Source organism: Plutella xylostella, chromosome 14, assembly GCF_932276165.1.
Source record: "Plutella xylostella chromosome 14, ilPluXylo3.1, whole genome shotgun sequence".
NCBI classification, from domain to species: Eukaryota; Metazoa; Arthropoda; class Insecta; order Lepidoptera; family Plutellidae; genus Plutella; species Plutella xylostella.
The window spans coordinates 755,038-769,456 of record NC_063994.1 but is presented as its reverse complement, the minus strand read 5'-3'; the positions used below and the strand labels follow the sequence as shown (position 1 = coordinate 769,456).

General features: G+C 38.1%; 1 protein-coding gene across 1 annotated transcript; it reads left to right on the top strand.

Annotated features, from left to right (window-relative positions):
• Positions 1-29: 29 nt before the first annotated feature.
• Positions 30-12,636, top strand: LOC105392109 (lipase 1). The gene is made up of 8 exons (XM_038120205.2): positions 30-356; positions 3,419-3,626; positions 3,795-3,906; positions 4,014-4,254; positions 4,575-4,733; positions 10,732-10,813; positions 10,988-11,106; positions 12,454-12,636. The coding sequence occupies exons 1-8, from the start codon at positions 252-254 to the stop codon at positions 12,634-12,636; spliced, it is 1,209 nt and encodes a 402-aa protein (XP_037976133.2). The 5' UTR covers positions 30-251.
• Positions 12,637-14,419: the final 1,783 nt, after the last annotated feature.

Genomic DNA, 14,419 nt, shown 5'->3' with positions numbered 1-14,419 from the left:
AGACATTAGTAGTACTATAATACGTACAAGGAGGCAGAAGTCCCTACGTCATCACACCAGGTAGATAGGTACAGTATAGGTACTTATAAAGGGCAAGTTTATAAAAGTTGCGGAAATAAAACTGACGCAGGATTGAAACCGCACGTATTACAATCAGAGCATTTCGCGTGATAGCAATGGAACCTACTTATAATTAGTAAAAAAAATATATCTTTTTTTTGAGTGTGATATTTTAATTATTATTCTGGATAATGACGATAATAGTGAAATGTGTATGTTTAGTTCTAGTGATAAGTTTTCAAACATGGAATTTCACTGAAGCTCAGGCCGTGAACTCAAGGGCTTTTGCTACGGCGGTAAGATTAAGCTACTACTTACTGTTAATATTTAATTTAAGGAGTAACCTAATCCTTTAAAATAATGCCTAAAACAAAAAGTATACGCGAGTAAAAAACAAATATAGGAAATAAATAACAGTTTCTTTATGGATTACTCCAGAATAGCCTAGGTTAGTATACAGCTGCTAGTTAATTAAAATATTTCTTATTCATACTACCTTACAATCACCAAGGCTGCCCTGTTTATTATTATCATTTAATGGTAACCCCTGATCTACATTGTTTCCTATAACATGTCTGTCTCACACACCTACCTAGTTATTTGCCCGTAATCATGCCAATACCTTCCAACAATATCTATAGGCGCAACCTCTAAAAAGTCAATGTCAAAATCTTCGCGCGGTTTTGAGCCCTTTCCTTTATCCGCATCGAAACTTGCAACTCTGCTACAAACCTTCAAAAACGACGGAAGGCCTTATCTGTATCAAAACGAAAGGATTTTAAAATAAACAGTAAGAATATTTATCTAAAAGCAAGGCAGGCAGGATACAAGGCATATGCAGGGAGCATATTATTACCAGGTAGGTATTTATTTACCTACTACCTACCTTATATTTTTTTTTGGCAGGCATTGCCGTGGTTAAAAAAGGTCATATTGTATAAAATTATGGATACATACTTACTTATTGGGTACCTACTTAAATACTAGTGTCTATCTAAAAAAAACTCAAACCATACATATTGAATAAAAAAAAACACAAAACAAAAATTGATGGCACAAAGTTTTCCATTCATTTGAATTTCTATTTATAAACTTACTCTTAGTCCTTAAACGAAAACATTGCGTTTGCAAGATTTAATAATAAAGAAACCAAATCATCAGGTCAAATTTGCCGGCCTTCACTTTCCTCAAGTAGGTATTCATTCACCTTCACTGGAGCTCCAGTTAGGTTCATTGACTTCAATTTGTTAAAATAAAACATTTGTGAAGTTTTTTCAATTGAATTTTTTATCTTGTTTTCTTTTCATTTATATGCTGTAAATTCTAAACAGTCTGCATAGGTACCTAATGATAATCTTTTAATATTTTAAATGCAGCCTAGTTCTATTAAGAAGCCAGTGATAATGTTAAAAATATGTCTTTATATCTCAATTTATGTCAAGACGACATTTTAACTATTTAAATATGACCACAATGTCAGAAAAATGCGGTTTATGTAGTACCATTGTACCATGTAGTAGTCAGTAGTTACATACCTAGGTCTTAGTCATACATGTATAGCACGCAATGACCTGCCTCTAGCTAATTTATATAATTATACACATCGTAGAAAGACATACAAGAGAAAATTATATTTATAACTTATGACTAACTAAATATTACTAACGTCATCAATGAAAATCTAGTTTAAATTTTACGATAGTTTGGACAAGACAAGTTTGATATTTAATAATGCAGCCAGTGAAGTGTGATGACGAGTTTAAAGACCTTATCGATTAAGCTCGAAGACGTAATCAAGTGTAGAATTTAGTCAAGAGACGAATAATAACATAAAAAGATGCTTTGACTAATAGTTTATGCAATCAAAAAATAATTAAATAAAAATTTGATGACCAAAAAAGCCAAATATTGAAAATTAATAGTCGGATGTGTTGTAATTTTTATTTATATTAAAGTAATTTAAAAATGGCTTTGAATCAACTAGTTAATATCCAAAACGTTTACCGCTAATAGTAGATATGAATTTCCCACTACAGTGACTTCCGGTTTAAAATCCGCTCCACAAAAAACATTGAAATTTATCTGCTTACCTATATATTTTATATGGGTACACTACATTATTCCGAATTACTTTTTTACGAATATGAAAATAACGATTTTTAAAATTTCGAATTTCATAGTTCCGAATAATTCACAATCCCGAATTTTAAGTTTCCGAATAACGAAAATCACGAATAGTTTATAAACGAAATTTCAAACAACACATTTATTAAAATGACGAAGGTCAATTTTCCGAATATTATTATTTCGATGTTTCAAAAGTACGATTTTTTATTATATCGAATTGTTAAAATTACGAATCCCGAAGTTTTAATATTCCGAAAATATAAAATCCCGAATGTTTCTTAGTTAACAAGAAATGGTTTTATGAATAATGCAGCATAATGCGTATAAAAACAATAATTTTTAAGCTATATTATGTGAAACGCTCCGCTCCGCTTCGCTGCGCTCCGCTTTGTTTTTCGATATCTATGTGCACCTAACACGCTCCTCCTCGCTTTGCTCGTCGTCGCACCTATCTTTAGGTTTAGGTCCTAAGGTTTTTAAGTTTAAACACCACAAAAATCCTAGCAATTGTTTTGCTCTATATTTGAAACGCTCCGCTCCGCTTCGCTGCGCTCCGCTTTGTTTTTCGATATCTATGTGCACCTAACACGCTCCTCCTCGCTTTGCTCGTGGTCGCACCTATCTTTAGGTTTAGGTCCTAAGGTTTTTAAGTTTAAACACCACAAAAATTCTAGCAATTGTTTTGCTCTATATTTGAAACGCTCCGCTCCGCTTCGCTGCGCTCCGCTTTGTTTTTCGATATCTATGTGCACCTAACACGCTCCTCCTCGCTTTGCTCGTCGTCGCACCTATCTTTTGGTTTTGGTTCTAAAGTTTTAAAAACGTTTATGTTTTTTGTCAAAATCACGAATTATCATATTTCCGATCGGGATTTGACTTTTTCGTGATTATAATAAATCGGTATTTTATTTTTCGTACATTAAAGTAATCGTATTTTTTAACATTCGTATATTTAACAATCGTAATAACAATATTCGTGATTATAACATTCGAAATTATAATTTTCGTGAATATTATAATTCGGTATTTAAAAAAATCGGTATTGCAATATTTCGTAAATTACATATTCGGGGTTATCAAATTCGGAAAAAAGTTTTTCGGAATATTTGGGTGTTCCCATTTTATATATTTTTATGAAGCCCTGTTTTACTACTCTAGCTAGACCCTTATGCTTACTGTAGTAAGCTTCGTGACGCCATGCTATAGTTTTCCCCTTGACTTCCGTTTCCAGACCCAGCTGATATCCGATGCGGGTTACCCGGTGGAGAAGCACCGAGTCTACACGGAGGATGGCTACATCCTGCAGATGCACCGGATCCCGGCCGGCCGGCGGTCAGCTCGACGGACCAGCAAGAAAGGGAAGAAAGCCGTGCTGATTGCTCACGGACTTTTTGGCAGCAGTGGGGACTTTGTTATTATGGGACCTCAGAGGAGTTTGGGTAGGTTTACCATAATTTAATGAAGTAGTTTAATTTATGATACAATGCAATAGTCCCAATCTAAAACCATCCACTACTGGGCAACTAACACCAATTACATTATATTATCACGCTCGGTGTATCTATAAAAGAAAGAAAATATTTTCTCATATTTCATTTTCTTTGCAGGCTACATTCTAGCTGATGCAGGCTTTGATGTTTGGATTGCAAACTTCCGGGGAACTATGTACTCTTCACACAAAACGCTGCCAAAATCTGATGCGCAGTTCTGGGATTTTAGGTAAACATATCTACTTACTCCATTCAGAATTATTAAATAATCTAGGTTTAAAAATAAAATAATTAACAATTATAATTATTACATATACATAATTGCCTTCATTTCAGTTTTCATGAGCACGGAAAATACGACCTTCCAGCTACAATAGACAAAATTCTAAGCGTGACTGGACTCCAGAAAGTCATGTACATTGGCTACTCTATGGGGTCCTCCAGTTTCTTCGCCATGACAGACATGAGACCCGAATACAATGATAAAATCGTTGCTTCAATTAACATGGCTCCAGGGATCTATATCGAGCCATCCAAAGACTTGTTTACGTTTCTTTTGAAGACCATTAATATGCCGGTAATTTCAATATTACAAAACGTTCAATATATTTACATTGGAGTGGTGACGTATAACTTACTCAAATGCATCCAACACATCCTAGACCCAAGGCACTCTGACAACTAATCTGACTATCGCATAATCCTTTCCCTACTTCTACTTCACTAGTCCAAATCGCGCTAGTGTACCTACTGCAAGCGAAGCTCTCTTATCTTTTGTTTCTTAACGTTTGTCTTAACTTTTCTAACTTTGAAAACTCCTACTATAGGTATTTGTCAACGACATTTTTTTTAACGACGTATAATAATTTTAAGTTATTAAATTGTATTTTTTTCAAGGATCTGATGAGAGCACAAGGTGTTCATTATATGAACCTTCCCTCGAACATGCGAGATATCTTGATCAACACCATTTGCACCGTGAAAAGAGACGAAGACGACCTGTGTATGAAAGTAGCCCAGCTGTTTGCAGGCGATGATCCGGAACAAATTGATAAGGTGATTTAAGTACATAAATTATAAAATATCAATATCCTACATATATTTTTTTACTTATGAACTACCTAGGATTAAGTACCTAGTTTGTCAAATATATTGTACTAGCTGTTCCCGCGCGCTTCGCTTCGCCTTAAAAAGTTTTCCCGTGGGAATTCCGAGATAAAAAGTAGCCTATGTTCTTTCCCAGGGTATAGACCGTATGTATACCAAATTTCATTCAAATCCGTTCAGTAGTTTTGGCGTGAAAGCGTAACAGACAGACAGACACAGTTACTTTCGCATTTATAATATTAGTTAGGATAGTTAGGATTTTTTACTTTCCTTTTTTAGGGTTGATTCCCTAATTACCAGAAGGAGGAGTGGTGACCCGAAATGAAATGCGTGTTCTTATTTATTGATCACATTTATTTGCGCACGTGAGTGCTAAGTGCGTCTCTACAACCGACTGACGTTACATCATTAGTTACATATGTGTGTGTGCGTGAACGCCCACAACATTCCCCTTTTTCAAAAAAATTTTGGACACAAAACTATAACTTAAAACACAAAGTAGTTATTTAATTCAAACATAATCAAGGTTACATTCACAACAGAGGTATAGCAAAAACAGTAGGTCATACAAGTCTTATCACGTTCACATGCTGTTCTAACAAAATAAAAACAATAATAAGTTCCATATCTTATTACATTTAGCTAAGCTAATGAAATGATTCTGCGAATGTTAATCAGTTGATATTCTAGCTAGAAGTATTGAAACAACAATGTATGCAAGTTTATATCTACCTAAGTTTAACAAAGGAATACGGTGGTCTTATACGTTTTGTTCACTGAATTCACCAATTGACTTTTCACTTTCACTTTATGTAGGACACTTTAGCACTGACCACGCTCACTAAAACTAACTTAAAACTATGCGCGCGCCTAACCTAATTACATCATAACTAATATTAACTTAACTTTTACATGTATGGAGTTGCAGAAGGCATCGTCTCAGCAGGGGTCGCGGGCTTGGCTTGCTGCTGCGGAAACTGTGCCCTGTGCAACGGCAATTCGGTGACTTGGTAACGCAACCAACTTTTAATGCTCTTGCAAGTCCGGGTATAAATGAAGTATAATATAATTAATGCTAGTAAACCAGCAATAACCAGCTGCCACGTACTTAACCAGTTATACTGTTCTATAACTTTGCCAGACGATTGGTCTTGAGCGACAATTACTTCAGCTTTGTCTTGGTAGTTTCCCATGTTTAAGGATTTTAAAAAATATAAGTCTGTACTTTAAACAACTGAGATGGTTTGCAAGATACTGATTGAATATTGATCGATAATTGCTAATGTTAACGTGACCTAACCTACTTAGCCTTAACATAAACATACACACGTATTGCTTACCTACGCAAACTATAATGCTATTTACCGAGGTTTATCTAGTTTACGAATATATCTAACTTAAAATTAAGCAATAAACTAACATCTTAAATTCTACCTAAAACGTACTGGTGGCTTGATAGCGCGACCACTTCGTGTCACACGAGTCGGCGGCGACGCCGACGTCAGCGACGACGGTTCATTCGTAGAATCGTGAGAACGTAGCGTCGGTTGTGGACTACCTACTGGCGCCTCTCGAGCGGCGTCAGCGGGTGTCACATCGACGTGGTTCTGAGTACTGTCTTCGCATAAAATGTACGCGGGTTTGAGTCTGTCTATAGATATTGCTGCTTGCCTATTTGGGTACTGAATAACGAAAACTTTTGTCCCTTTTTTAACGACGCGGTATGGGCCGTCGTATGGGGGTTTCAAAGGTTTACGCACGGTATCGTCCCTAACAAATACAAACTCACAATTTTGTAAATCCGGGTGTACGAAAAATGGTTTTAAGCTACTATGTGAGGTAGTAACGGGTTTAAGCTGATTAATATTATTCCGTATTTTTTCGACTAAGCTGTAATTATCGCTTGATACATTCTGTGGGGAGGGGTCATAAAAATCTCCTGGTAATCTTAAATTTTGGCCAAATGTCATTTCTGCTGCGCTAATGTTACAGTCACTGCGACCGGCTGCTCTAAGGCCTAAAAGAACTGTCGAGAGCTGCTCTACCCATGAACCTTTTGTCGATATCAGACGCGCCGAAAGTGCCGCTTTTAAAGAGCGGTGCCAACGTTCGACTGCGCCGTTGCTTTGAGGGTGATAGGGGGTAGTGTGGTTCCTTTGTATTCCTAATAGTTTCATTAGTTCTCTGAATAAATGAGATTCAAATTGTCGGCCTTGATCGCAGGTCAGGAAAATTGGCACTCCGTACCGACATACCCACTGATCGTAGACTACCCTAGCTACCGTGTCTGCCGAAATGTCTTTAACTGGTATCGCTTCCGGCCAGCGACTTGTCCGATCAATAATCGTGACAAGGTATCGATATTCCTCTGGGGATGTAGGTAGTGGTCCTACTATGTCTACATGTATGTGTTCGAAACGTTTAACTGGTTCAAAACTACCTAAAGGTGCTGATGTATGACGGTTTATCTTTGCTCGCTGACATTCTAAACATGTTTTCGCCCATTCGTTAACATCTCGGTTCATACTTTCCCAAAAATATTTCGAAGTAATAATTTTTCGGGTGGTTCTAATGCCAGGATGGCTTAAATTATGTAAACTATCGAAAACAATGCGTCTAAACTTTTGCGGTAAGTATGGTCTGGCTGAGGGCGTAGAAATTTCGCAGTAAATATCTGTATTGCAATGTGGTAAATAAATCTTTTTTAATTTAATTTTACTATCTGCATTTTTATTCGCTAATAACCGTGTTAAAAATTCATCCTGTACTTGTGCGTCAGCCAACAGTTCGTAATTTAAAACTGAAGGGCTATGAACGGTCTCGATGCGCGATAAACCATCAGCGAAACTGCTTTTCGCTCCGCTTATGTGTCGTATGTCCGTAGTGAATTCGCTTATAAAGGACAGGTATCTAGCACGTCGTGGTGTTTCGCTTTCGTCTTTAGCTAGTTTCGTAAACGCGTAACATAGCGGTTTGTGGTCGGTATAAACTACTAATTGTTTACCTTCAAATGACTTCCTAAAATACCTAATAGCCATATAAACAGCTAGTAACTCGCGGTCATAAGTGGAGTACTTTTGTTGGGCCTGTGTAAATTTTTTAGAGAAGTATCCTAGAGGCTGCCATACGTTATTGATTTTCTGTTGCAAAACCGCTCCGGCGCTTGTGTTCGAGGCATCGGTCATCATCGCGAGCTCCGCGTGCGCGTCTGGGTGCGACAATGTAGCGGCCTGTCGAAGGCCAAGTTTACATTGCTCGAACGCCTCCTCAGCGCATTCCGTCCATGCGACCGGCGACTTATCGTTTTTCTTGGACGAGCCTAGGTATTTATTCAACTCGGATAGGTACGTAACTGCGTTAGGTAAATGATTACGATAAAAATTAACCATACCTAGAAAACGTCTTAGTTCTTGTACTGTTTGGGGTTTCGGAAAATTTGTGATTGCTTGCACCTTTTCTGCTAGTGGTCTAATTCCTTCAGTACTGACCTCGTAACCCAAATATTCTAATTTCTCTTGACCAAAACTACATTTTGATAAATTAATAGTAAGACCGAATTCCTGTAATCTTTCAAAAACTAACTCAAGATGATCCCTATGCTGCGACTCGGTGTCCGATGCAATTATGACGTCATCGATATAACAGAATACAAAATCGGAAGTAGGTTTAGCGTGGCTTCCGGTTTGACAACGGGGCTCTTGGTTTAAACAGTCTAGTACGAAATTCATAAAGCGCTGAAAAGTTTGGGCTGCGTTACGTAATCCAAATGTCATCCTGGGAAACTCGAACAACCCGAAAGGTGTTATAATAGCAGTTTTTTCAATGTCTTCCGGAGCCATAGGTATGCAATGATATGAGCGATTGATATCTAATTTTGAGAAATACTTTTTACCAGATAAATTAAATGTGAAATCTTGTAATCGTGGAATAGGATATCTGTCGGGCTTCGTCTTTGCATTCAACTGTCGATAGTCTCCGCACGGCCGAATGTCGCCGTTTTTCTTAGGAACAATATGCAACGGGCTAGACCATGCACTTTTCGAAGGTCGACAGATACCTATCTCCTGCATTAAACGGAATTCTTCTTTAACTTTTGTATACCTATGGGGTGGCAATGGGCGGGCTTTAGCGTGAACCGGAGGTCCGGTCGTCTCTATATAATGCATAACATTGTGCGGGGGAGTTTCCCGGAATGACATAGGTTTGGTTAAATGCGGATACTTAGTTAGTATACTCTGATAAGGTTGACAATCATTCGTAGACTTTATTGATGGGTGTTTTATGGACTCTACTGAAGCTACAACATTTAAATCAGTCATCTGGTCTATAAGTTTTCGAGCTGATAGATCAACTAATAATTTGTGGTGGGTTAAAAAATCAGCACCCAATATCGGTTGTTTGACATCTGCTAAAATAAACTCCCATCTATAAGGTCTACGTAATCTTAAATTTAACTCTAATGTCTTAGTACCGTAGGTCTTTATCTCGGTACCGTTAGCTGCGAACAGTTTATAGTCCGAACTCACGTGTAAACGTTGCTTCCGTGTTGCCGGTAGTACGGAGACATTAGCTCCTGTATCTACCAGAAAACGATATCCGGAGTTCCAATCAGAGATGCATAGTCGGTGGCAGGGAAGAATGGCACATGCGTCCACCGTCGCATGTATGCCATTCAGTTTTCCGGTTTTTTCCAGGCGCAGGGTGACGAGCATTTTTGGGCGTTCTCCCGGAAGCGATGATGGTAGAAGCAGAGCCAGTTGTCGGGTCGACGGCGGGGTGAATTACGCGATGAGCTACGGGACGTATTACGGAACGTGTTACGGTACCTTGAGCGATTCCTAGGTCTGTCGTTCCTGCGTGACCGTTCCATACCCGACAGCTTCACGTTTATCTTCGCAATCTCGGCCATCACGAGAGAGACGTCGAATGATGTGCTGGGTTGCTGCGGCTGTGACACGACCGATACGTGCTGGCTTCCTGTAGCTTCCATCACCTTATCAGCGACGGCTGCCAGGTCCTCGAGGTCGGTCACCGCTGAAACTGCGAGGACTGCGCGCACCTGTTTGGGCAGACGGTTCTGCCAGATCACGCTGAGGGTTTCGTCCGGGAACTTGTTCATCGCCTTTTCTCGCATGCGCCGTAGTAGCTGGGACGGCTTCTGATCGCCCAGCTCGAACTCGCTGATCACCTTCTCGATCTGGCGATTGTGCGACTCCTCGTAGATCGCAAGAAGACGCTGCTTCAAGGTGTCGAACTTCTTAGTTGGTGGCGGGTTGATCAGGATGTCGGTGACGTGGTTGACGACGTCCTTGCCCAGCTTCTGCACAACTAGATCGAAGCGAGCCTCGTCGCTCAACTTCTGTGGCCCTAGGATCGCCTCAGTCCTGACGAACCAGACCCGTGGCTGATCAGGCCAGAACACGCTGACCCTGGAGGCTAGCGAGATGGATTCCACCTCACTGCGCGCGGGGGTAGGTACTTCCTGGGGTGACAGCACAGGCACTTGAATGTTCACTTTAGATGGGTCGCTTCCGCCGACTCCACCGGCGGCGGCGGTAGGGTGGCCTGCCGGGTACATCTTGCTGCACTCACAATTAGTCCAAAAAATAATAATGTTCTGCACTCACTAAATGCTAGATCACGTCGGGGTCACCACTTTAGGGTTGATTCCCTAATTACCAGAAGGAGGAGTGGTGACCCGAAATGAAATGCGTGTTCTTATTTATTGATCACATTTATTTGCGCACGTGAGTGCTAAGTGCGTCTCTACAACCGACTGACGTTACATCATTAGTTACATATGTGTGTGTGCGTGAACGCCCACACTTTTAATACTTAACTACTTACTTATATTTAAATTTTTGTGTGTACTCGCATTACAATAGTTGACTATAACTACCCACAATGTTGATAAATAACCAATAATATTGTTTTTATTTTATTTCAGGACGTGACTCCTAAGATTTTGGCCAGATTTCAACCAGCTTCTTGGAAACAATTAGAGCACTACGGAAAACTTGCAATAACAGGTGAATATTTTTTCTATACTTACTTACCTAGGTAGAATTTTAACAGTGATCACTGATCAGAAAATTATACCATACTAGGTATATCCTATATTAAAATATATCTATTCTTGAGATTAATGTAGGTATACATCTGTCTGTGAGTAGGTATGTATTTAAATCTTTCTATATTTTCAGGTGTATTTTCGTCGCTTGATGGGGGGTTAGACATACCTGGAAAAATCTATGACTTAAAAAAATGTAGAGTTCCAGTTGTGATTATTTATGGAAATAATGATCGTCTTACTCCGAAAGCGGTATGTAATCCTTACATTCTTCGGCATTGATTCATTAACGTCGACGACCGAATGGCGTAGTGGTTAGTGACCTGACTACTGGGCCGATGGTCCCGGGTTCGATTCCCGGCTGGGGCAGATATTTGTTTAAACACAGATACTTGTTCTCGGGTCTTGGATGTGCCCGTAAAATGGCAATAGGCCCGCCCCCTATTACATTGGGACTAACATAACACTCTGGCGAAAAGTGGGTGCAGCAATGCACCTCTGCCTACCCCGCAAGGGAGTACATTAGTACAAGGCGTGAGTGCGTGTGTGTGTGTGTTGTGATTCATTAAATCATTTTACATAAATACTTTGTTGGATTTTACTTGGTAAACTTTGTTAGTTTTATTTCAATTACGTATATAAGTAGGGGAGACCGGGGACAAAAGTAACAGTTTGTACTTTCTGTCTGATTTCTCTTATTAATAACATTTACGATAAAATAAATATAGTCACATAAAACTTTCGTCTATAGTCTACAAATCTCCATTATTACTTTACTTAATGCATCTCGAATTTTAGCATTTTTGAAGCCTCAAAAAAAGGGAAATCGTTACTTTCGACCCCATGGTCAGGACGAAAGTAACAAGGCATGGGTCGAAAGTAACAACCCATAAATTCTGCCCAATGTTATAAATACGATTCAAAAGAAAGAACAGAAAAAACAATCAAATTATTTAGTTTAGAAAACTTCTTAAAAAACTATCAAAACTAAAAAAATCTTATGACTTATTGACAAAACTAAAAAAAACTTCTTAATATAAACTGTAAATGAGATCCATCATTTAAACTGACTAACTGATAAGAAGTTGTTTTATTTGTGCCATAATATACAATATTATGATACAAATAAAAATTTACAATGTGACATGGCAAACTTACGAGAGTAACACGTTACTTTTGTCCTGCCGCGAGCTGTTACTTTTGTACCCATCCCCATTTTTGAAATATCAGGCGACATAACCTTAAAACAGCCCGTGTTATTTGAAAACCATTTATAACATGCTACAGACAATCTTATAGTAAATCAATGAAAAAATAGTCATATGGTTCTTGGCATCATAATTCTACGTAAACACTTAATGAATAAACACCAAAAAACTTACTTATGGTGTGTAAAATCACGAAATGCTCACTAAAACAACCTTGCACCGCGGCACGGGCGTGGAAAATGATATCAAGCACGGGGGGCATCGCATGCTGACAACCAGCGGTCGCTTGGGACGTTAAGGCTATTGGAGAAGTCCACAGAGTCTTTGTTACTTTCTACCCGCTGTTACTTTTGTCCCCGGTCTCCTCTAGTTATTTTATTTTTATTTTCAGGAATCTATACGTCTAGCCCAAGAATTAAATGCCACAGGAATGCTGGACGAAGTCACTCCAGTCGCTAACTGGCCAAAGTTCAACCATTTAGATTTCGAGTTCGCTAAAGATGTCGGGAATGTACTAAACAAACCACTAGTCCATATGATACACAATTTGTTTAATAAATATGATGCTTCATGATGTGTGCTATAAATTTTCATGTCCTTTTATAATAATAGGTCTCTATACTACCTTACAATATCCTTCTATCACCCGAAAGAGATAAATGATCAAGTCTTAATAAAGCTATAACTATAAATTATAGTTTAAAGGACAATGGCAGAGTTCTAAGGACGTTTGGTACCCCTATGAAAATGACGGGTTCCGTAATGAAAGTACCATGTTTGGAGAGTCACTGTATAGGTACACAAATAAATAAATTACTAGATTTTTAGAAGCTGGGGGAAATGAGAAAAATTAAGAAAAATAATGTTTAAAAAGTAGTCGTAATGGAACGTAAACATTAATAAAGGGAGAATGGAACGTCAAGTGAAGTAATGTTTATGCCAAGTACTCTGTGATTTACGTCATAAATGTCTAGGTTGGATCTCAGTATAATGATAAAAATTGACAAACCAGAGCAGAAAAATTGAAATGATAAAAAAATGTGTCATGTCAACAACTAAACGTCAACCACAGTCTGTGGCAACTTATAACTTCAAACGAGCTTCAAACACAAATGTATAGTGCCACAATCTTATCTGTTCCGGTGACGGCGTCTCTGTGATCGAATCCAGTGATGCCATCGATTAAATTTTGCTTATTTGTGGTTTAAACGACAATTAATTTATGCTATTAAGTACCTATTGTTATAATTAGGTACATTCATAAGTATAGATAAATCAAAATATAGGGTCGATAGTAAATGAAAGAGGATATAATATATTAAACGACATTTGTTGTATGGAAAATTTGTTGTTGAGATTAAATCTAGATTACAATAGTATAGGTAATATCGTGGGAATAACGAGATAAACAGACTTAAAAAAAACTATGAATTATTATTTTTGAACACTATTTTACATTTTAAAAAGTAACAAGAAACAAAAGCATAAAATTAAAAGAAATTCAGTTCACAATGTACAAAGGCTATTTGCCAAAAAGTAATTTCTTCCAGCCAACCCTTCATAGGTTGGGAGAACATGTAATTAATCATCATCGCGAAATTCTTCTTGGTAAGATTTAAAGTGTCATGTCCACACCTGTAATCAAAGAAAAATAAAGATTATATACTTTTCATCACGACCCATCCCGTCCCCACTGCTGGGGCACGGGTCTCTCGGGAAAATATTAATAAAATTACATGGGTAAAATTATTCGTCATATTTGGCAACACTAACCTGTAGCCGCTGCAACTCGTTCTTCCAATTTTTCAAACGGAATTAAAGGCGCCTGCATACGTAATTCTTCCTGCATAAAAGCCAATATATCTAGTATTACTTTTCTTGCATCACATTCCAGCGCTTTTGGCATTATTTCACCCAGAAAATCAAAAAACTAATTAAATAACGTAGCGTCAGCCTCTTCGCAGAAATTGACAACTCAAATAACGCACAGAGTATGAAACGACGTTTGACAATGACGTCTTGTTAGTTGCACATTTTGACCACCGGAACAGATAAGATTGTGGCACTATATGGAGTTTGGATCGTTTTGTTTATGGTGGAGTCATTCTATCTCACTCACTTCCTCTAACCTTTCATGTCTCATTAAATTACCTACTCTGTATAAAATGTCATCTGTCATTTACCTACTCTGTGCTATATTACCTACTCTGTGGTCTGTGTCACTCACTGCTGTCAGTCGTTTTGTTCAATGTCGGTTATATTTAAATTTTCAATTTGTTATAAGTACAATAATACCATGTTAATGAAAAAGTGGAAAATCAGTTTCCTTTTAAGTGTATGTGGTGTCTAAAACAATA

Coding starts and splice junctions, on each gene's coding strand:
- LOC105392109 (XM_038120205.2), top strand. CDS start 252: ATGACGATAATAGTGAAATGTGTATGTTTAGTTCTAGTGATAAGTTTT. Junction 3,907..4,013: donor GCGCAGTTCTGGGATTTTAG/GTAAACATATCT, acceptor CCTTCATTTCAG/TTTTCATGAGCACGGAAAAT. Junction 4,734..10,731: donor ATCCGGAACAAATTGATAAG/GTGATTTAAGTA, acceptor ATTTTATTTCAG/GACGTGACTCCTAAGATTTT.